Source organism: Manis pentadactyla, chromosome 7 (assembly GCF_030020395.1).
Source record: "Manis pentadactyla isolate mManPen7 chromosome 7, mManPen7.hap1, whole genome shotgun sequence".
Classification (NCBI taxonomy): Eukaryota; Metazoa; Chordata; class Mammalia; order Pholidota; family Manidae; genus Manis; species Manis pentadactyla.
The window spans coordinates 98,869,407-98,894,051 of NC_080025.1; the positions used below are offsets into that span (position 1 = coordinate 98,869,407).

The 24,645-nt window shown below is 39.8% G+C and overlaps 1 protein-coding gene across 1 annotated transcript; it reads right to left on the reverse strand.

Annotated features, from left to right (window-relative positions):
* Positions 1-3,536: 3,536 nt before the first annotated feature.
* Positions 3,537-7,194, reverse strand: NPVF (neuropeptide VF precursor). Its single transcript, XM_036877123.2, is given in 5 exon segments — positions 3,537-3,865; positions 5,345-5,413; positions 5,415-5,469; positions 5,472-5,745; positions 6,998-7,194. Coding segments are annotated over 5 exon segments (588 nt in total). The 5' UTR covers positions 7,136-7,194; the 3' UTR covers positions 3,537-3,813.
* Positions 7,195-24,645: the final 17,451 nt, after the last annotated feature.

The window sequence follows — 24,645 nt, forward strand, 5'->3', positions numbered from 1 at the left end:
GCTCTGGGGTCTATGAAAACTGGGTGGCTCTTGCTCTAGGGTTTAGCTAGGTTTTATTAGTTCTTTTTCCTGACTTTTGATGCTCTTTACAAAATAATTCTATGAATAAAAATCTTCTACTGCAGTGATTCTTAAACTTTATGAAATCACAAACCCCACTGAGAATTTACCAAAAACTCCGAACTCTCATCCTAGAAAAATGCACATATATATGTAATGATGCAAAGAAAATGTTATTTTTAGTAGCTATAAGCATACCTTATAAGGAGAGATCCATTTTTGTTTAGTTAAAAAATGAAGTTTTAACTGAAACATCAAAATGTAATAGATGTAAAATTCCAAAGAGATTATCAGTTGCAGACTCTATGAAGGAAGTGGTTGGAAAGCTGCTCCACCAGCCCTCAGACAGAATCTGGGTTGACGAAGAGATTTCTTTGGAGAGTGTTGTTACCTTGCTGTGAATGCCCCCTACCCATGGCCAGATGTCAGGGATTACTGCGTCCCTTACTCTTCACCAGGGAGAGGTTTCTGTATGATGAGGAAATGTGTTCCATGTGGTTGAGAGACCAAGGATGGTGCCCTGCTCCAGGCCAAAAGCTCAACCATCTGGGGCAGCAGGATGGAGGAGGCATGATGAGGGCCTCCAGTGTGGAGGGTGAGCCACGCGTGACCAGATACAGGCTTCAGGAAAAAGAGATTTGTGGAAGTTGTTTCAAGTCCCACTGAACAGGACTCTCAGGAGAGAAATGGGCATGCATGGACTGGGTGCCTGTGTCCCACGGTGAGGCTGAGACCAGCCAGGGCATTGAAAGGAATCATGGGGAACAGAAGAATTACAGGGAGAGGGCCCAGCAATGATGGGCGGTTCCCCCTCCTCTGGGTACCAACAGTGAATCCACCAGCCCTGGCAAGAACTGCCCCATCCTCTTCCCTTTCATCTCAAATTCTCTTCCATCCCTTTGGAGTCCAAGAAAGCAGCCGGAGAGTGAGGAAGCAGGTGAGGCTGGAAGGGAAGCAGAAGTCAACCATACTCCTGGCCCCAAAGTCAGGCCTCACATGGGAAAAGTGGAGAATGAGTGAATAAATGATAGCTGAATGCAAATTGAAATGTTGATTACAATGGAACTGAGATTGCACATTTTTGACTTAAAGAGGCCGAAGGTCTGACATCCCTTAAGAGCAGCAGTGAAGTTCATGGTAACTGGCCAAGTTTCCATCCAGGATCAGGGGAAGGTGTTTGGACACCCCCTTTCCCTGTCCCTTACGTTTTAAAAGGGGTAGTGGGATGCAGAATAAAATTGCATTTTGACCATACCCCACAAGTTGTGCCATTATATTTATACTCTCTGTGGAATGTAAGCAGACCTCCCAGGCCTGTGTGACAGGCTGGCCCTTGGGTTCCACATGGAAAGTGGGAGCTGTTCTGATTAATAAATATAGGGAGAGATTGGATGTTGGAAATGTGAGCAGAGGAGCAGAAGGGCCAAGTTTGGGGGGAGCACGCAGACTACGTAATTTGTGGGGTCCAGTGCAAAATAAAAGGATAGGGTTCTTGTTCAAGATTATTAAGAATTTCAAGACAGTGACAGCAGAGCTTTAACCAAGCGAGGGCCCTGTATGCCTGCATGGATTTCACACCATGAAGCCATGCTGGGGTGAGCAGCAGAGGTCAGAAGAGGAGGGGAACTGGCTAGCAGTCCATTTAAAGAGAGACTTGGGAGAAGAGCCTTGTCTAATGAAGGCTTTTTCAGTGAAATGCTGTGCAATGTGATCCCTTCCTCAAGATCCCACAAATGCTCAGTGAAATTGCAAACTCCCTTATGTGAACGTATTTCTTGTAGAGAGGCTGGAGGAGAGCCTGGTGAGAGACTAAAACTGAATAAGTACATAGGTAAGGGGACAGCTGACACCTGGTTATTCATCTAACATTTTCCATAAGTTTCAGGGATTTAGGTAAAGGACCATATTATACAATAAGAAATTTCCTTATGTCATATAATAACAAGGGACCGGTGGCCTTTTATTTATTTATTAGTATAGCAGATTCTTCACGATACTTTCTCTGTGGCTCAGAACTGGTGGCTGGGACCAAATCCAGAGGTACAGAGTCACTAACTACCTGACATTACCATGAAAACAGTGATGGTGGGGCCAGACCGCCCCTTCAGGGTTTACTAAGAGGTGCAGAGCAGCATGGCCCCTGCCCCATGGCTATGCAAGGTTGGCCTGGGGGGAGCCTTGCTGCTACCCTAAAACTGAGGACAGGAGGTTCCTAGGAAATTGCTCACAGAGAGGTGTTTGGAGCAGATATTGGCAGCTCATTTCTGGCTGGTGTTTGCTTTGGCAGAACCTCTGCCCCTCCTCCGCAGGGCCAAGAGAGGTGGAGACAAATGGGGGCGACTGTAGTCCTGCCCTTGGCATAGCAAGGACATCTGCATTTTCTGTGGGTCAGCTGGACGCTGAGAAGATGGCTGGCTTGAGAAGAGCCTTTCTCTGAGGCGATGAGGGCCCTGGTGAGTACAGATGAGAGGAGAGTAGTTGAAAGAGATCAGGCAGCATCAGGTCTCCTGGGTCAGTGACCCGCTGAGGCAAGAGCGTGTAGGGCCTCCTGAAGCTCTGGCAGAAGCAGCAACATTATGAAGAGACTGGATCCCCGGCCCCCACTCCTCCTCTGCCCAGCCCAAGCCCCGGACAGGAGAGCAGGTTGTTCCTGCAGGCTTACCCCTCCCGCGCCCTATCTCTGAAGTGAGAAGGGGAGGGATAGAGGAAGAGCGGAGTGATGCCCCCGTCCCACGTGGGGCCCTTCCAGCCGCCCCCCAGCCAGAGACAGCACCGGAAGCCCTGCTTTGGGCATGAGGTTGGCGTCTTCAACTGGACTTGACTGGGTTTTTTAATATCAGGAAGTGACCGAGGAAGTTATACAATCTGTCCAGGGCATCATTAAGGGATCCCTACCCAGCAGGGAGAAGAGATTCAACTTGGCCCGGGGAGGGCAGGATGGGAGAAAAATAACACCATTTCCTGTTTGTGCCCTATGGAGTTGAGGCTGTTCAATAAACCAGTTGTATCTGATTAAGGGCTTCATAATCTTAGGACTAAAGTTGAATAACCATGCCTCTGTGTTGTGGTATATAGTATTTATAAATTGTTAGTTTAAGAGTGACCAGATTTTTTTCTGTAAATCAAAAACTTGAAATATTAAATGAGGAGAAAAGAGACACACCAAGGCAAATTTTCAGATATAGATAGAGGAGACACTAAACACAGGATCTAATAGTTGCCTTTTTCTTTTCTATTTTTAGAAAAATTTCAATCTTTCTTAGATTCACTAACTGTTGATATAATGGAAAAAATTGGTGTATAAAAATATGTTAGGGATTTGTTATTTATGAGCATTTGTCAACCATATTTTTCTATTGAATAATTTTCATCATAATATTTGTCAGACTACTTTTCTAATTAATTTTTTTCTTCAGGTTAACTGTCCACAATTTTTACCTATGACAGTGTTATGGCTTCAGCCTTTCTCTCTCTCTCTCTCTCTGTCTCCATCCCTCTCTCCCCATTACCAGAAGCTTCTTAAGTGTTTGCAATGATCTTTTTATTTAGACAAAAATTATCTTAACTTTACAATATGCTTTAAGTTGTTGTTTTACAACTTTCAATATACTAGCTGCTACAAGGAAAAATTGCTCTCAGTGATGACCCATCAAAAGAGTACAGTGACTCCTCATTCATTGGCTTCCCTACAAAGTCGTTTGCAGATTACAGGCCACAGCTTTATATCATCTTCAGGGACAAGTTACAGATTTCCTATTTTTTGTGTTTCAATTCTGCATCATACATTTTCTTGAATCCCAGTCTCCTAAAACAAAAGCAGTACAAAATGTTCTTATTCATCAGAACAATAGCATGTGAGAACATATAAAAAGAATACAAGCCATGATCCTAATTGCCTAATTATACCTGAGTTGGATTTTGTTGCACTTGAGTAAGACATTGATGGGACTCTGAATTTGTAACAGGCACTCAGACTCACACACTTGCTGTTGACTCCTCTCTGTCCCTCTTCACCACCCCACTCCCAACATCTGGTTAGTCGCCAAATTCTACCTTTGTATAATGGCAGGACCTCAGGACCTCAGCAGAAGCATCAGTGGTTCTCCATTTCCTGATAAAGAACATCCAAAGTCCTTTACCTGGCCCCACACGTCTGTGCTCTGTTCTTACCCGATTCTTCTTTCCTCTCCTCTTCCCGTACCCTGTGCTCTCACCAGAACGCCAGCTGTTCTCAGCTTACCTTGCCTTTAGTCCCTTTGCTTGTGTTCCTCTCTTTGCCTGAAAATATACCCTCTCCACCCACTAGTCTCTGAATGTTCAACATAGAGTCACTTTTCAAAGTCCAATTTGTGGATTCCCACATGCAGAAACATTTTTTTTTACCTTATTAGTGCCTCTCATAACATTTCATTCATTCTGCAAATATTGAGGGCTTCCCACATGCCAAACATAGTTCTGGGTACTGGGGATACGGCAATGGACAAAAAGTGTGGGATTTATAAAACTGAAATTCTAATAAAGGGGATGGACCCTAAATATATAATATGTCAGATAGATAAGGATAAGCAACATAGTAAGAAATAAACGAGGAGTATTCTGAAAAGATCTCACTGAGAAGGTGTCATAGCTTGTGACCCTATTTCCTACAAGTCATAATTAAAGTATCATGCTCTGCTTTATATAAAAAATTTTTTTTAACATATACTCTCTACTAGAAGATAATAAGTAGCTTGTTAATTTTTTGAATCTTTTGTAGTACCTTGCACTGCATTTTGTACATATAGATACTTAATAAGTACTTATTAATTAATACAAAGAACAATTACAACAAAACTAATTTGTAAAATGAGATTCAGAAAGAAGAAAAAAATTTGATTTAAAGTTGAAGAAGAAAATCTGAATTTGAGACCTAGGTTATGAGGTGGCATCCTTTGTCTTTGCAGACAGCTGCTTCAGATGGGACTTTTTATGTTAGACAGGCAAATGTTGGACATTATGTCACAGGCTTACACTTCTAGTCCTGTCATTGCAGCTTCCTACTTGTGTGAGATTATAGAGTAATGAGGTTGAGGCCCTATGTGGCTTAGGGGAAGCCATCTCATTACTTTACACTATAGTCCTGTTTATGTATGGCCTTCAACAGTTCTCAATTTCTAGGTGTGTGTGTTTGCCTTTTTCCTTTTGGGAAACTTAACTTTCTTAGAAACTTCTTTTGAAAAGATATATTCCTTACCACTGGCCCTGCTCTATTTAATGGCCCATATTAACTGGGATCCAGGTGTACCTTAGGTGCTTTTGATAAGGATTCTGGATGTCTTGGGGCTCGCAGATCATGGAGCAAAGTAACCCATTCAGACAGTGAAGGCATGGATTCTTGGAGCAAATTGCCCAGTGTCTTGGCGACACTCTGGCTGCTGTTCTCCCAAACCTTTGAGGCAAATTAGGAACATGTCTCGAGATGCTTTCCTTTGTATTTTTTCCAAATCTCAGAGGCCGGCTGGCTATTGCCCCAGGGCTTCTGTTTTCTTCCGTGGTCCTCCCAAATCTCAATGGCAGGTCGGCTGCTGGGTGTGGCATTTTGTTGACTGTGGGTGTACTCATCTTTGTGATGGGTTCCGGACCCCAGTCTTTTATTTCTTCAAAGTTGAGACTTCTTTCCTTTTTCCCTGTAGGGTCTCCTTTAGGCTATAAATAGAAATGAACATTAAAGTAACTTATTATTGTTATAAGCAATAGATTCAAACTCCAAATTACCTTAAATCCAGACTTTAATCTGCAGAATTGTCAAAGCTATAAACAAAATTGTGTTTTTATGTGTAGAATTTTTAAAAATAAATAATTTGTATTAAGCCCCTTAAAACAATCTAGTTTCTCTGTCCCTGGACTATTGTTAGACAACTATAAAATTTAATAAAATGTATACAGTGAATAATACAGCAGTGTGTTTGAGCAGTAGGAACATTATGAAGTATTGAGATGAGGTAAAAGTTGATTTTACTGCAGTTTATTCTCTTTCAGTTTTTGATTCATGTTGCTTATAAAGTATTTCTTATATTTTTACATTTTGATTTTAGAGAAAGAAACCTCCTACTGTCTTCTCAGATTTCTTGTTTTCTCCTTCTTTAAATAAAGGCCAAAGTGGCAGAAACAGAGATCTAGCCAGATTCTGAGGCACAGTTGGAAGATGCTCCATTTTCTACCTGCTTGTATTCAGAGTTCTACTCTAAAATAACGTCTTAAGAAACTGATTGTGCTTTTATTAGTTTGTAAATTACCTTTTTAGTAAAGTAGCAGTTGATTTGTGGATTACTATGTCACTAATATATCAGCTTTAAAAGAACAGTTTGAAATACAGCAAGTATTTAATAATTAGATTTAACTTTACCATGAAAGTTTGTCCATGCGAAGACTCTGATTGTAAAAAGTAATACATATTTCACACAAATTTCAGCAAATTTGGAAAATACATAAAAACATAAAGAAGAAAATAAACCTGACTTGCAAGTCCACCAAGGGATAAATATTTTACTTAGCTATCAATTTACCTCAAATATAACCAGCTTGTAATTCCTAAGTAGAAATCATAAATGTCATATATATTTTTTTGTAGTTACAGGTAGTTCATGTGTCCAGCTGAACTGTATCCAGATCTTACTTTTGCAACTGTTTATTACAACTGTGTTTTTCTGAGTCAATTAAAAATTAATGTACTGTATGCTTCCAAAGTATCATACCCTATACTTACATTGTTATTAGAGAGGCCAGGGTTTGGTGCTGTGCTAAAAAATATGTTATATTGATATATCAATGCTGTCATGGGAAGGCTGAAGTTTGATTAAAAAACAAAGCATAAACTTACTCCTTACTGTTTACAAAAGCATTAGACTAAGGACAAATACATAGTTAATGCTAGTCATGTTAGAGTTAAAAAACTTACCTCAACATATTTGTCATAATTTTCTTTGCTGTGAAGATTGGACATCATTAATTCATCTGCACAAAAGATGTCTGATGTTAATGAGCTTGAAATGGCTAAAGTCAATAAAATGAATCGTTTTGATGAAATTACTTCCATTTTTGACCAAAATCTAAAATTAAGTTTATATGTGCAGCCTGATGTCTACAAGAAGAGAAACTGTGTACTTTTTATACTGTCTAAAAACAAAGAGAAGTTTGCTTTCACAGTGAAATCAACCCCACATGGTTTAAGTATTAATATTAATTAGAGTGTTTAACTAAAAATGTATGTAAGGAATGTGGGTAATTCATTTTAGGAAGACAGCAATGTTTCTGCTTGCAAATTCATTAACTTTGAAAATAATTTTCTTTATGATGAAGGAGCTTCTAATTAGGTAAGTTTGGGGCCATAGCAATTAAGATTCCAAACAAACTTTGAAAATAATTTTCTTTATGATGAAGGAGCTTCTAATTAGGTAAGTTTGGGGCCATAGCAATTAAGATTCCAAACAAACAGAATGCTTTATTTCTCTGAGCTCAATCAAAAAGTATTTTGGTGTTTGCGTCAATTCTTGGGGGAAGGAAAAAATAGTATTCAATACATGCTAGCTATGTTAAAGTTTTTTTAAATCCACACAAAAGAGGCATAATATTTTCAAAATGTCAAATAAAATTAAGACTGTGAAGAGAACTCTAAGTCATGTAATGCCGAAATAAAATGCCATTAATTAACTTTTTGTAAAATGCTTTTTGGTTATTAAAAGGCTTCAGGAGTAAATGTCAGCTGTAACGGGAAGGGTGTGCATAAGACCATGCAATAGACATTTTGACAAACTGGCTGTCTCAGAAGAAGCTGGAGGCAGTTCAAATCCTTTTGTATGTGCCCTGTGGGTCTTATTTGGCAAAACTCTGTAAATCACAGGTTTTTATCTTCATAAGGATGGCTTATCCTACCTTCCTCCTCAAAGCCGTTAAGAACCCCAACAGAGGTTTGGTAAATCACACACATGCTAATTTTGTTGCTCCCCTGGCCCTATTTTGAGGTAATCTTGCATTGCCAGAGGCATACTGACAACATGGCATAAGAAAAGAATTTATAGAATAAATGCTTATTTATTGAAATACCAAACTGGTCTCTTTTGGAGCAGATGACTGGTATTCTTAAATGCCTGTCTTATCACTAGACTGCCTAGTTCTAGAGATTTCATTACTTGTTCCCTGTCCATTCATTACCTGTTCATTCAACCCTCTCAGGAGAAAAAGATCTTACATTGATTAATTTCCAGCGCTCTAGCTACTTAGACACAGACAATTAGAGGGGAATTCACAAAAGAAGAAGTCATAAAATTGCACCTTTTGTGTCAGGAATTGTACCAACTCTAGCCTCTCTCATCAACCTACCATAATTTGAGGCATGAGATAGGAATAAGGGAAGACCTTTTTCTGTATTACAGATTTCCAGAACAAATCAGAAAGTTGAAAAACAGTAGTCGGTACAGTCTTGGGTACCTCCAGATCTCACTTGCCCATGGCCTTTTTTATTGGAGTTGACATCATTGGCCTCATTTGTTTTGGTCTGTGAGTGCCAAGAATCTCCACAGTAGGAGGCAATTAATTCAGTTCATAGTCTAGGGTTAATTTTGTAGTGCTGTTATTGGATTATTTGGGTTTAATTTCCCTGAGGATTTAATGCATTTCTCTTCCAAATTGTTCCTTGGCAAACTGCCGATGGAACTTCCTTCTCTTGTGGTGAGTAGATCCAAACTTTTGAGAAATGGGTGAAGTAAGGAGCAAGTTATGTTGGCCAACTTAGCACCCTGGAAAAAGTGGGAAGGTCTCTTTCAAAATATGTTTGTACCTAGCTCTTTCACAGGTTAGCGATTCACCTGTTTTCAGCACTGCCACTGGGATTTTGGCACATTGGTTAGCGTTTTTCTGACTGCAGTTAGCATCTAGAATAGCTGGTAGGACTGATTATGCCCCTGCCTCCACCAGGTTTAAGTTTCCAAGTTTGGAGTGTAATTAGAATTATCTTATGAATATAGGGTTTGGCTCTTCTCAACCATATTTTCAGTTAGTTTTGAAAATGTTAATAGATAAAAAAGCAACATTACCTAACATACATAGTACAAAATCAACATAAATTTTTAAATGAAATGTGCTGCCACATACATGGCACAGGGTTTCTTGATGACACATAAGAGTGTTAAAAAAAAATCTATCTCCCTGATACATGGCATTTACATACATGCCTCATTTACTAAGATTTTAGAGACCTTAAGGCTGCTTACTTCGAAGCCTGTCTCCACAGTTTGGGCACTTCTCCCGAGCTTGGGACACCCCTCAATGCTCAGCCTTGACAATGCTGCTGGGATGTCCCACAAGCATCTCAAGTCTTGTATGTCCAAAGTGCAATTTATCTTTGCAATACCTCTCTCTCCTCCTGTGTTTCCCATTTCAATGAATAGTACTGATATGGTCAGGGTCCAGACAGGAGGTTGGAGCACACATAGTAGTTGAACAGGAAATGATTAACATAAGCAATTATTAATCATAAGGGATTAATGATAAAAGGGCAAAGGATACACTAGGGTCAAGAGAGAGTATCCGAAGAAAGCACAGACTGATTGGAATTCAGATCGTACTGGGTAGTGTGGATGACAGAGAAGTTTGCTGGGTCACCTTGGGCCAGAGCCCATCCACAGTCACACATGGGAGACACCCTTTGCAGGGGGCAGATGGGCCAGTGCTTGGGGGGCAACTTCTGGGATATCTTTGAGACTCACTGGGAATCTGCCACTGAAAGTCAGTAGGGGTGAGTGCTGTTGGATATCCCCCACATGCACCCTGGCAGCCATGTGTAGGAGCAAAAAGCAGTAAATGAAAGCATATTTGAACCAGAAGGAGAAGTCCCCTCCTCCTTCAGTACCCCTCTAGGGTCTTTCACTGACAGAGCTTAACATTATGCCAGCTGCAGAGGAGAAATGCTTGCCATGTCCATCTCCATTATCTCAGAGCAAGAAATGAAGAGGGGATTTGGAGCTGAGAGGCACTAAGTAGATAACTGGTATAGTTACTGTCATCCACTCATTCATCCAAGCCAAAATCCTGGACTGTTTCCTTCCCTCTTCTCCCCACCCCATGCTACTGTTAATGAGCAGCTGTTTCTAGTTTTGAGCTATTATACTCGATGATAATAGGCAGTATTTTTTGAGCACTTATGTGCAGTAACTGTTGTAAGTACTTTGTGAGTTAACTTTCATAATAACTCCATGAGCAGGTACTAATATTATTTATTGTTCCTACTATGCAGAAAAGGAAGCTAAGGTGCAGAAGGATTAAGCAACTTTCCCTGTTAGTGGCAGAGCCAGGATTTGAACCCAAGCAGTCTGAACACTTACTGTGCTAGTCTACTCAATCAAGTCCAGTCTCCTCTCACTTGCAAACAGCTCTTAACATCTGTTCACAACTCACTTGTGAACAGCTCTTAACATCTGTTCACACCACTCCATCCCCATTGCCATTACTCAGTTCACTATTTTCTCTTGCCTAGACCCTTTTCTTGGTCCTCTCCAATCTGCCACAGTGCAATCAGAACATTTTGTATAAAATACAATGTATTGATGATTTCTTCCTTAGTTCCTTTCAGTGGTTTCCCATTTTTCTTGGAAATGTTTAGATAGCCCATTCTTCATTACTTGTACTCTTTATTATTTCTGCAGCAATATCTCTCCACACTCCCTACCAACTCTCTGCTTTAGAACCAACTTCTTTCTGTTCTTCCAAACAGATGCGCTTTCTCTTGCTCTAGGACCGTGATTTTCCTGTGCATGGAGTATTCATCCACCCCCTTCTCTTCTTCTTACTAGACTAACTTAGCCTAGCCTTTATACCTGTTCACTGGTTGAGTCTCACCTGAGGCATCACCTGTGGTGAGAAGGCTCTCCTGGCTTCCGGCTTCAGTAGACTGCTCTTTGTTCTTCCCTAATCATGATAGTTTCACCCTGACTTGTTCTGTTTCCTTATCTCCTCCTCTACTGCTCTGGAAATGTTGTGCAGGCAGGACCTTACTTGTGTGGACCATAGTGGCATTTCCATTATCTATCTTAGATGCTCGGGAAATCTTATTTCTAAATGAATGAATAAATTTTTCGTTAGTATTGGGAATAGGAGTTAAAACTGAAGTTGCTGCTATTTTCCCCTGTTTTGGCTGTTGACCAGAGTTTTCTCTTTACTGTGATTTATACATTATTAGAATTTAAGTTTGTTGGCTTATCCTGAAATCATAACATCTTATCATTTTCCTATTGAAGATTCACATCTAAGCCTTTTCCAGACTGAGCCCCATAGATGGACAGTCAGTTGTAAGTAGGTTGAATGTGAGTTCAGGTTTGTTCTGTTTATAGTGCAACATGCAGATTGATAAGTTCCATATGTTCTGATGGATCTTGTCATGTTGATGGGCCCAGGCACCACAAAGGGTGTGAAAAGGGACTATCCAGCTTCAAGGAGGGCTTCCTGACAATGCGTCAGGGTCTCCCACCAGGCAGACTTATTGGTACCTCTGGCTGAGGACAGTGAAGGTTTCTGTGATTGCTTATCATTTTTCCATGCCCACTAGGTACACCCTAACCTCTAGCAGGCAGTTAGAGTCAGGGACAAATCATTTCTACCAATCAGAAACTGAGCTGATTTGTGTCAGATTTAAGACTCTGTCAGGCTCTGGTTTATCTGCACCTCTAGAAAAATATTTAAAATAAGAGGTAGTTTCTGTGCCATGGGTTGCAAGTTTTTATTTAAATCTTTATATGGAAGGGCAAGCTCACACCACACATGGATCCATGCTCCTGAGGCCATGGTGAGGTCTATCAAAGAGATAGTGAATTTTAATATCCAGAGGAACCTCATTATAGAATCCTCCTCACCTTCAACCCAGCAATAAACTTCTAGAGCATTTGTCTTTTTCCTCTGTTTCTTTTTTTCCCTTTCCTTCTAAGCATAAACCAGTTGTTGAGTTATACAGAATAATTTATGGGAGTTATAGTCTTATTCTGCATTTCATGTTTGCAAAGTATTTTGCAACCATTTGTTAATTAATTTCAGGCCCTCTTAAGAGATGGGGATGGGTGGTGGTATTATTGTATAATATAGTCCAACATTTTGTGTGCAAAGAAGAAAAACCTGTCACGGTTCTGAATAAAATCACCCTATGCAAATTGTATTAAATGACTATTTAAAAAATGTGCGTGGTGCCTTTGTTTCAAGATTTATGAGTGGCTTGTTATAATGAGCTTGTCATATTTTGATAGCAGGATTGTATTTACTTCTCTGCTTTTTGTTATGACACATTACGATGCCAGGGCCTTGGAAGGTGCCAGCATAAATGTGAGACAAAGATTATTCCTTCATGTAGTAAAAGCAGCTGAAATTCAATTCTAGTTGAAGTAACTTTTAAAGAATCAATTTGTACAATACAAGAATAAACATTAAATATTTATAGAAATTAATTCATATGATTTATTATAGAAGGTTGCTTAAATGGCAAGGTCCCTATGTCTGAAAGACATATTTTAGAACAATATATTGAACAAAGTTTCAGTATCAGTATTAAATCTTTAAAATGATGTGGAGTGGTAATGTTTAAAGAAATGTTTAAAGCAATTGTGCAAGGCTGATTAGGAAGCAGCCTCTCTACAGCACAGCTTTCCACTTCGAGCTTTTACGCTTTTTAATGTTTCATTTTTATTGACATTTTTTTCCTTGCAGGAAAAATATGTGATTTTTACTGGTCTGGCAGGGAGTTGTGGTAACTCTTGCCAAAGTGTCAAGAAAACCCAGAATTCTCTACATGAGGGGCAAAGACCAGATGTTTAGTTAAAACAACACATAGCTTTTATACAAATACAGGTAATGGAAACCAAGACCTTTCCTGTGATTTTTTTCTTTTTCTTTTTGGCCAGCCTTGCTTTTATATTCTTAAAGTAACCAAGCAGCCATTTTGTTTTCCAACCTGAGCAGAATGATTTAATTTCTTACAAAGTTTGTGCATTTCAATATCTTGTTTTTTTTGTTTTGTTTTAACTTTGCTTTGAAGGATTCTGCTTTAAAATGTGGCATGTGTTCTTCAAAGAGGAAGTTGCTTTATTAAAAAGAAAACCCTAGACTTTCAAAAGTTTAGGAAGGACTAGCTTAAGCTTTAGGCTATTTCCACGACCCCAGGCCACACCTTCGCCGGGGAGGAAATCTGTTGCTTAAGCCTACATTGATGTGGGTTTTGGAGGTTGTTTACAAGGACAACTGTTTTCCCATCTCAAACAGGAATTAGGGCAGATAGGTAGCTAATAAAAATGAGCATCTTCACCGGTGTGGATCCTTCTAGAAGCTTTTTTATCTTTTTTATCTCTGTTGAAGGGCTGCTAAGGGGGCTAATTGAAATATACATATGAATGTGTTGTTCGTGTTTTCTTTTTCACTGGGGATCTTGCAGCTTCTGTGCTCCTGAGTGCTACCGGTTAGAGCTTCTGCAATGGTCCACAGCAGCCACACAGTTGCCATGGTTCTGAGCAGAACAGGTCTAGCTCTGACCACCCTTGCAAGAACACATTGGCACTTCGAGTTGATTCTTTTCTGTTACTGGTCCTTTGGCTTTGGCTATACTGCCTTTGCTTTAGGTCTGAGTTCATGTGGGAGGTTCATACCAGTGGGCCCCTGGATCATTTGGATCAAGTGACTGGACTTCATTACTGAGGAGGTGTTTATACTTCCCTTTACCACTGGTTTTATCGCTCCCCCGAAGGGATGTGTCCACGACATAGCCAAGAATTACAGCATGGCAGTTCTGCTGGATAAACTCGGCCAATTCCCTGATAAATGAAACTCAACCAATTCCAAGCAAGCAAACAGAAAAACCCTCAGTCAAATAGTTGTCTTTGGAGGAGCATTTAAAAATGTATTTTTAAACCAACAGTGACTTTGGGTATAAATTTAATTAAAGGAGAAGATTTCTGGCAATTTCCTGATTCTAAAAGGTGAGATATAGCAGAAAATTCTGTATGCATTGATGGTAAATGAGCTGAATAAATGTTGATATAATCCTATTAAATACCTAACAGATTTAATTCTATACTGGGTTTTATACCAGGTGAGTTTAAGAAATCAGAGATATCCCCTTTGAGAAGTAAAGTAAAGAAAATAGACAAAGCTGGTAAAGGTTTTTAGGCTATACTTAGATGCACAAGCAGGCATACCAACTCCATGGAATATAGCTTATTTCAAACACAGGCTAGAATGATGCAGAGCAGTTTTATAATGGTGGGTTTTGGCTGATGGGCCCTGATTGAGGCTTCTCTGATTCACTGATAGGAGTAGCCAACGATCCATGATCTAGAAGCATCCAACTAGGAGACTGATGTGAATCTTCCAGTGAATACTACCTCTGTCCATTCCCCATTCCCCAACCTCTAGGTCAAGAGCATTAGAATAGCCCTTCCTATGTTTCCATATTCTTTGAGTTGATATGTTTGTTTAAATTTTACCACTTCAAAGCTTCCCTTAATGTATATCTTAACCTGATCTCACTTGAATAAAAATATCCAGGGAAGAGTCTCACAATCGTGGGCAGCCCCTGTGATACAAGCCAAACTGGGTATGTTAGACAGAATAGGAGGGGAATGTGGGCTCACTTTGGACCTCTCTGCCTCTTGAACAGTTTTCTATTCTTGTAAATATTTTGTAGTTTGAGGGTTCCATGTTGGCACAGCTGCAAAAGTAGGCTCTCCCTTACCTGGTATTTACTCAGAGCTCTGTGCTTGCACCTTACTGGAATTTCTCATGTGTTTATGCAAAATGGGGAATTTGTTATGAGGATACAGGGATATCTTATGAATGGGATTGGGGCCTATAGAACATCTGGAGCCTAGAACTCAAGTCACCATTGGGACTTGCTGCTGGGTTCTTCTTGTATTGGTGCATTATTACCTCTCAGTGCTTCAGTTTCATTATCCCCCTCCTACTGATGTCTTGATTTTTCTGATTTTATACCCATTTGTTAGTATACTCTGAGTATACATACTCTGAGCTTCAGCCACCCCATGAGAAACTGCCTTATCTCAGTTTCAGATTCCAAATGCTAGGGAAGGATTCTGATTGGCCCAATCTAGATTAAGTGACCCATCCTGAACCTGTGGTCAGGTGTGGGTGACATTGCACTAACATAGAAGATCCTACTGCAAACCTATGAGAGAGCTGGGGATGGGTGGTGCTCCTGGGAAGACAAATGCAAAAGGTGTCCGGTAAAGCTGGACAGAGTGTAAGGGAGAATCTGCATACTTCCTCCCTGAATCCAGCTTACCATGCAGAGGAAAACTACTTCCCACATTGGTAAACCAGGTTTTGAGTTGCAGTCAAAAGAAGACTTAACAATTCAGTGTTGATGTAGGCATTTCTCTGTTTCTGTCTAAAGATGCGAGGGAGGTCTTTGTTCTGGCCCAGTGAGGCCAGTGGACAGTGCTTTCATCTGTGCCATCTGGGTCTTTGTTTTACAAGCGGGTGTTCTTCTGAGATATTTTTTAGGGCTCATGTGGGGCTTTGATAGTAAAAACAAAACAAAACAAATTCTAGGTCTTCCTTCCTTAGGGGCAATTGAAGGCACAATTCCCAGTTATTTCTCCATATATCCATCAAAAGCAGTGCCAACTTCAAGAGCCTATAAGATTCTCTTTCTCTTCTGGCAGGTGAGAGTCCTGGCTCAGGTGTTTCTCTTTGGCATTTGGAGGTACTCCTGTTTGTAGTGTTATGCTCAGCCCCAAATATGAAGCACTATCCTGAGAATTTCAAGACCAGGTGGTTTTGTCCCTAAATAGTCCTAAACTCTTTTTAACTTGGGCCTCTTTCCTAAATGTTTTATGCCTTTTATTTTGCTGCTAATATTGGCTTGCCTCATTTTCCCACTGAATTTAAGATTGAGTGAGTTCTGTGACCTGGAGTAGAGTGGTTCATTGCTTTTTTTGATCAAGAAAGTTCATTTTTCTATCAGGTTGGCAAATTTGCCGTTCTCTGCCTGACACTGGGTAGTCTTCCTTGGAAGCACTCCAAAATTCCCTTTCCTTATATGAACTATGTAGAGATCAGTAAGGAGAGTTTATTTTGGAGATGGTAAAAATAAGACTCTTGTGTCTAATTCCAAGTATAAGCATATGTTCTTTTGGTAATTAGCTTCATTGTTCTCTGTCAACTTCTTGACAGTATTTACACTAAATTAGAAGTAATAATAATAGGACATTCTAGTTCAGCTCTACAAGCACATCTATCTACAATAAAATATTTGCTTTTAGTGACAGAAAGTATTTTAGAAGTGTTCATTAAAACAATTTGATAACTGTGTATCCATTATTAATAACCCAAGACAGGGAATTACATGTTATGTGACTCATGAAACCAATAAGGAAGCTGCCATTTCCATAATTATAAAGAATTCATATCATATCCATTTTACTATTCTATATCATTTGACCCATTTATGGCTCATTCTGAAAGAGTAGGATTTAAAAATTTATAAAGTTTTCAAATGAAAAATCTGCCAGGTAATTTCTGCCTTCCATTACTAGCCACAGTAGGTGCTCTCCATCTGAGAGGCTGGGTTGCCTGGCTCCACACCCCCTCTGTAACTCCATACCGGGTAAAGGAAGTTCAGGATGCTCTGGGTTTTGCTGGTTTCTTTTGCTCAGGATAGAGTCCGAGCAGAGGACACATGTTCCCCTCTGGGAAGCCTTCTGTGGAGTAAATTGTGAAAAGTTGGAGTGGGGTTGTGCGATGTGGATTAGCCACATTCTGGAACAAATTAAAGCTGAGGGTTGAAGGGCAGCCACTTGGTGTCCACATGCTCTCTGTTCAGCCGCCCACTCAAAGTTTGTGAGTGGCTTATCTGGAGAAAAAGTTGAGTAGATGCTCAGCAGGGCTGGCTGAGTCATCAGCCCTGAGAGTGCCCCCAAATGTTGGCTCCTGGTTGCTGCTCCCCTGTGGCTTTCATTCTTACTGTTTTAGAGTTAAACATAGGGAGGCAGGAAGCTGAAGTGGAAGGCAGGCAGGGAGGGAGGCAAGTATAACTGGAAGCTTGGTGGAGGAGCTCTTGTCTTCTAGGTTTTCTTTTTGGCACCCAAGAGAGAATCAGGCCTGGCAAAGAGTCTTGGCCTGTTATTCTTTTCCCTCACCCCCACCCCAAATCTGAAAAGTAGTTGAATTTGGAGCACTTGTAACCAGGGTCAAGGAGAGCCCCAAATTTTTGTCACATCTGAGAATTTGGGGCAGCCGCGTGCTTTATACTTGGTAAATTAGGACAGATCCCATTGCATCACCTCCTCTCTCTTTGTATGGGACTGTGAACAGACGGTTGTTGAAGTGATTTTGATGAAATGTGACATTGGCAGACTGTGGCCACCCACCAAAGAATCTGAGCATCCAAAGAATACAGCATCCAACATTTTTTTTTTCAGGCTACAAAATATAAACTGGCCAGTATTTACTGCTTGTACTAATAGCTCAAGCCAAGTTTGCTAAGCCTACAGAGCAGACCTCTTACTGCTGCTAATTTTACTATTAGAAAACAAAAGAGAAATAGGAACCAGTATGGAATAGCTGACCAAGGGCATTTGTCAAAGCCATGTAAGCTCAGGTAATCAGAAGAGAGGGTGACTTCCTTTTTTGAAAAACAAAAAGGGACTCAATTTGCACAGAAATAAAATGGGAAAAAGTATAATGTAGAGAGAGCTATAAGCTACTTTAGATTCTGTGCTGAGCTTTCGGGATGGCAGTGATTTACATTTTAAGGCAGCCACCAGGGAAATGATAAAAACTCTCTAGGGAAATTTCCAATATGATGGATAGAACTTTAATATTAATATAGGATTCATCATGATAATGTAAGTCATAGATCTAAATCTTCCTTCATCAATTGAATCAGTCCTTTTCCAGCCTATTATACAGGTAGTACATGCTTTAAATAATGTCATGTAACAGGCCTGGTCTTTCTTTATCTGTGGTTTCTGAAGTTCTGTTCACAGGAATAGTGACCCACTGAGTCATTCATCTTTCACTATGTTATCTAGACCATCTGCATTTCCCCCCTTTTATTAATATTTAGTGCTCCTTAAAATATACTTAAATTGCACTTTTTTCACAAATAGAAAAAGCATAATTCAACACACACTAATTCACATATATATGCAGAGAGTGTGAAGGGAAGATCTGATTATTAATCTGTTTGTTGATCATTATCAAGGAAAAAAAGTGATTTCTGGGTCGCTATTTGGTTTCACTATCCACTATATAATTACCAACCGTATGCACGTATATTGTTCACATCTGACTCTGGGTTTTCTAGTCTTCTCGTAATGCTGACACCAAACAAATTGGTGGTATAGGCTCTCTGGGATCCTTTAAGACAATGACAGCCCTTCTGGAATGAGAATGGTTATAGTGTTGATAGCATAATAATACATGTTAAGACTTGTCTGCTGCTTTTTCCAACACAGATTTGAATGTTCATTAGTGGAGCATATAATAACCTTTAATCTTAGTCTAAAACACACATGAAAATAAGTCCCTGAGTACAGATCACAAATGCAGACAAAGCAGACTCCCAAATTCTATGAAGGAAAGGGAGCTTTCCTTAAGCCTGGAGTCACCACACGCTACGTACCTCTTTTCTAGATTCATTATGCTCATTGACCTCACTCCACTCAAGTTCTACACACACAGAGTAACCAGGGTTAACACTTGGGCGTATCACATCATCTGCTTGGTTAGCATAAATTTTGGGAGTGTAAAGGTTCTGAGGAGCTGTAAAAAAAACTGTTCAATGCTATAGAATCCAGCATTTCCTAAACTTTCTTTTGACCATGGAATCTTTTATTTTCAAATAAAATCTATAAACACATTGGGAAATGCTGGCTTAATGGAGGTATTCATAAACATGGCCCTTTCTATGTTCAGGCTTTGATTTTCGCTGGAAACTTTGTGATGAACTCCAATTCATCCCTTAAGTCTTGGCTCAGGTGTCACTTCCTCTATGAAGATTTCTCCACTTGTCCTAGAATAGATATGCAATTGTCCCTTTTACTCCCTACCCTCATAGCATTTTCTTGTGTGAGTTGTGGCAAATCTATGTTAATGTTTAGATCATGAGCTAACTTACTTATTTTTCATTTTCTCCCTTCTAAACTACAATCTCCTTAATTTTAAGGAGTATGGTTTTATTTTCAGTGTCCTACCGAGTGCAGGCTCATTGTAAGAGTTCAAAAAATATCTGCTAAAGAGGAATGGATGAATAAGTACAGCCTGAGAACTTAAGCAGAGAACTTATCTTTCTGGTGTGCTGATATGTGATTAATGAGTGAACCCTTTTGAGTTAAGTACTTTTTCCATTATAGTGGCTAATTTCCATACAGTTCATTGGATTGAGATTGACTCTGATGTGAAATGGTTAATCATTTAGTCTGCCAAAAATATAAGATTGACTGTTATTCAGTCTGTTTCCCCCATATACAGACATGAGCAGTATAATATGAAAAATTCTAGCACCCAGTCATAACAGAGACATTTTTCTTATCTATACTCACAATCAGTACATAACTCAGAATTTCCATTTTTTAAACTGCTAAGGGGAAAAATGGAATTTATAGACCTTTTTACCTTTCACTAAAAACCTAGCATTATAGATTTAAAGGATTACAGATTTGACTATATTATGCTTACAGCCGTTTTATTTATATTTAACACAGTTTTTTTTCTGATCTGCTCTAGGTTTCAGGCTTATACATTTTACTGTGGTTTAGGCATGTTTCCCTTGCCTTTTTCCTCTTCCCTTCTTCCCTCCCTCTCACTGTTCCTTACTTGGTTAATCTTTTAGAAGATGTACTGTGACAAAGATTACAGTATCCCTCTCTGGCTCTACTCAACTCCAGTCCTGTGCATGTGGAATGACCAATGTTAGCAGCTTGGTGTATCACCTCATGTATTTGGTTGGGATATAATTTTGGGGGCATGTAAGGGATCCAGGCCAGGATGGAGGCTAGAAAGCTACATTTAAAACATTATTTTCTCTGTTTCCCTGCTTTCTTTAGAAGATGATTCTAACCTGGTAAGTACATTATGAGGAGTATGTCCAAGAAACTTAGTTATGTTTCTGTCACAGAGATTAGGCTCCCCAATTAGCTAGTGTTAAGTTAGCTCATTCTGTAGTGTTGCCAGAATGTAAAAAAAGAAGCAGCATATCTGATTGGAAGGTCTGGAGGTGTGTCTTGCCAATGGGTTTCGGCCCCAGGCAAGTTCGTTATGGATTCAGTGTGACCAACGAAAATGACAGCAAAACGTTCTTGGGGTGTAAGGGTTATACCCAACTTTATTTCCAGGTAGCAGGTCAGTCACTAGAATCCCGTTCACTCAGAGCGAGTCTGCATGCAGCCGGCCAGTCTCTGCCTCTGGGTCCCTCTGTCTGCACAGCCGTCCTGCACAGCCATCCTCTGGGCCTCTGTCCTTGGCGCTGCCACCACTCCAGCCTTTGCTCTGCTCTCCTGCAGCCTTGCAGCCCTGCCACCATGTCGTGCCCAGAGCACTGGGTGAAGCTCCTTTTATAGAGTCAACAGCCATGTAGTGCCCACAGGTGAGCAATGAGCTAGTCAACCAGGGCCAGGTGAGAATCCTGGCCACAGGAACTCTAATTTTATCCACAAGGTGAAAAGAATTAAACCAGAAAGGTTGTTAGATTGGGGTCAGGAACACCCACTATCTGCCCCCACTGCATCCCATAATTTTTTTTAGCAGTGAAGCTACCACTGCAGCCAAGTGACACTCCTAGGTACCCCTGTGTCTTGCCAATGGGTTTCAGCCCTGGACAAGTTCACTATGGATTCAGTAAGACTGAAAAATTACAATGGAACATTTTTGGGGTGAAAGACGTTATTTACCCAGCTTGTTCTCCCGGCAATAGGTTGAACACTAGAATTACATCTGAATCCAACAGTCTGCAGGTCTATAATCCCCCTCCATCTCTGCCTCCACCCAGAACACTGGGCAGAGCTCTTTATATATAGTGACTCAGTCAATAATAGCTTATTGCCTATGGGTGTAGAAGCAGTAGCCTAGCAGCAGGCCAGTTACATCATTAAGTATTTTAGGTTCAGGTGAGGATCCAGGCCATAGGAACTTCCATTTTCCCCACACCCTGGCACCATGGGAAGGCCTAAAACAAAAGCAAAAGGGGTAATAGTTGGGGAGGAAGAGAGATGAGGGGAAAGAGGAGAGGAAGAAAGAGTTGGAGGAAGAGGAGAGGGAGACTGTATGATGTCATGGGAAAAGTGCTCAGTTTAGAAAATTCTAGGTTTCAGCTTCTGTGTAACCTTGGGCAATTATCTATCATAGTTTCCTCCCATGAAAAGTTTGTGGATTGCCAGATGATCTCTTAGGACTCTCTACCTCTAAAAGTCAATGTCAGTGATGTGAAATAAAGAACATGAGAGATTCTTTTTGTGTGAATGTGAGTGGTAAATTTCACCCAGCTCAGGTGCCCCTGAACTTTCTGCTCTGGAGCACGTGCTGCTTCCTGAGATCTGGTGTGAGGGGGGTCACTGATTAAATCTAGAAGTTTCTATTCATTAGCTGGGGTGGACATGAGAATCTGGCCTACAGAGAAAGGAGGTTTTATATATAACCCCTGACAGGAAACCAAAAGATGGTGGGCAGTAGAGTCCTTGTTAACCAGGTAAGTTTTATACCTGCAGTTGGATCTCAGCAATCCAAGCATGAAAATGGTGACTGGATCCTTAGACTTCCATCTTTAGATGGGCTAAGGGCACAAACTCCTTGGATAAGTACCAAAGATTCCTGGGAACCAATCACTGTAACAGAGTTTAGACTTGACTGTTTGAAGACCAAACAGAGAATTAGTTTTTAACATTCTCATGCAGCTGCTCTGATGTCTGAATTCCTAAGGTGCTTTAGAAACAGAACTCGATTTGGACCCTTGAGCATCAAAAGTCTCCCGGTCGCTCATTTCAGGGTAAACTTGGGAAAAGTTAGCTGTGGAATGGTAGAAGAGCAGAATAAGTTACCAGGGCTGTAGGCTGTTAGTTGGTTCTCCAGAAAGCAGCCCTGGGAAGCCATTCTTATTTTTACATATGGCATGTCTGAAAAAGGGGTTATTCTGTAATTGCAACATTTTTTGTTTTATGTGTCTCTGAAGACAAGAGATGTTTGTCTTCCATCAAGTCTTAAAAAAATATTTATTCTGGCATCTTCCCATTTTTCTTTCCACATGGAAACTGTGATATTTTTAAGACTAGTGGTGAAATCATTCCTAGGTATGCACATTATATGGAGATCTTAGAAAAACATTTAAGGAAAATGAATATAAGATGACATTTCTTTTATATTCTAGATATTACAAGCCATTTTTTTGTTAGGCTTTTCTTGATTAACAAGATGTAATGAAATGACATAAATTCTTACCCCCTGACACGTATGCTTTATCTAATGGAACATTGAAATATTGAAAACATTGAGAATATTGAAAACAGCATGGAAGATATGAAAAAAAAAGAGAATTTGAAAAAATGTTCTCATGATAGCATTGTGAAAGCAATACTATCTTTTGGTTAAATAAAGCATGAACAATAATTTTGGGTTAGGTATGTTCTTCAATTATGCATTTGATTTTGGTAATAAAAGACTCATGTTTTTCAATAATGTTTGGAATTTAAATATACTGTTCCTTTTTCCCAGTCTTCAGGAGAGTACTTACCAATGCAAAAGTTACCTCTAACCCATTCTTGTCCATTAAAAATTAAATGCTTTTACAGTAAATTATTAAAAGTGCTAGGTTGACTGCAAATCATCAAAGGTACCATAAACCATTATGCAAGCAAGCGAGAAGTCTGATTAAATCTAAGGGATCAGAAGGCATATACATCCCTCGATATCCATCGCAAATTCTAAACTACAAACTCAACCATAAAATGCTACATTAAATTGCTTTTAAAAACTCATGATTTTCAAAATTCAACAGTGGCTGGTCTTTTCAATTAAGAATGAACTAAGAATGTTCTACTGCTGAGTAGAGATACCCCACTATTTAGAAGTTATTTCCACTTTCTTTAAACCTGCTGCAAAATTAGCCTCATTTTTCCAACTGATATCACTCACTTAATGGAATTGAGGCATTTTAACTGAGTTTGTCAAAAAGTTAGTTATTAAGTCCTGTTTTCCCACAAAGTGTCTTTATTATCATTTGATTGCACTGAAAACAGAAACGATGAATCTTGAATGTTGGAAAATCATGTTGAAAATGTTAGAAGTGTTTAAATAAGATATGTTTAAAGAAAAAAACACAATTCATGGTTTTGGTTGAAATGAGATAATATATCTCAAATGTAAAATGCCTAGCACAGGGCCTGGCACATATGTGATGCTAAATAAATGGAGGCTTTTCTTGTTGCTATCCCACCTTTTGTATGAAACACTCAGGCTCCACCAAGACAAACCTGTCGGGTGCGTCCCAGGGGATATGAGTCCAGGGCTGATTGAGTCTGCTTTAGTAGGTCTCAGTTGGGGCCCAACAATTTGCATTTCTAGCCAGCTGTCAGGTGATGCCAATGCTGTGGGTCCCCCTTTGAGAATGTCTGGTTTAGGTTACCTAATTTGGTTATCACCACAACCCTATAATGTAGGGGTCATTTGCCCTATTTTATAGGGAGGAAGACAGATGAGTTTGGGAAACTTGTTAGACTAATAGTTTGAATACTTGCTAAGGAGAAGCTGAGAAATTGCCTTCAAAGAATCTTCTGAATTTCTGATTCACTACAACAGGTGACAGAAAAGCCAGACTACAGCTGTTCATCTCTGCTCTCCATGACCCTCTAGTGGCAAGAACATCAGAATGAGACAAAAAATGTCACTGACACATACCCAGCACTTCATGGTCCCAGAGAGCATGATGAAAACTGAAGCCAGACGTCCTTGAGAACTTTAAATGGAGAAACTGAGGCATGGAAAGGTTTACTAATTTGCTTGATTTTACCTAGTGTATGAATGGCAACATTGGGATATCATATATTCTGAAACCTCATTAAAAATTAATTATAAGAGTAAAAATTTGGAGCCACTGTTTGCCATCTTGATTGCTATCTGCCATGCCAACCATCCAAAAAGTGACTGAATGCAGAGGCAGTGTAATAAGGTGAAACGGATAATAAATAGGAGCCAGAATTCATTTATCCTATATTTATTGAATGTCTTTCACATGCTAGGCACTGTTATAGGTGCTGGGGATAAAATGGTAAACAAAATAGATGAAATTCTTGTTTTTGTATTCTAAAGGCAGTGAGACAATGAATAAATTCAGTTAAAAAAAAACAAACAACAAAAACCAGGAAATTTAAGAGAGTAACAAATAGTTTGAAGAATATTAAAACCAGATAATGTTGGGGTAAATGACCACAAGCTCAGGAATTTATAAGCCTGGGTTTAATGGTTTACTAAAGATGAAGAAAGAAATGCAGAGGATCAAGTACCAGTCAGAGGCTGGGACTAGCACACTCCAGTTCTCAACATTCAATTTTATGGGCTGTCTTTTACCCA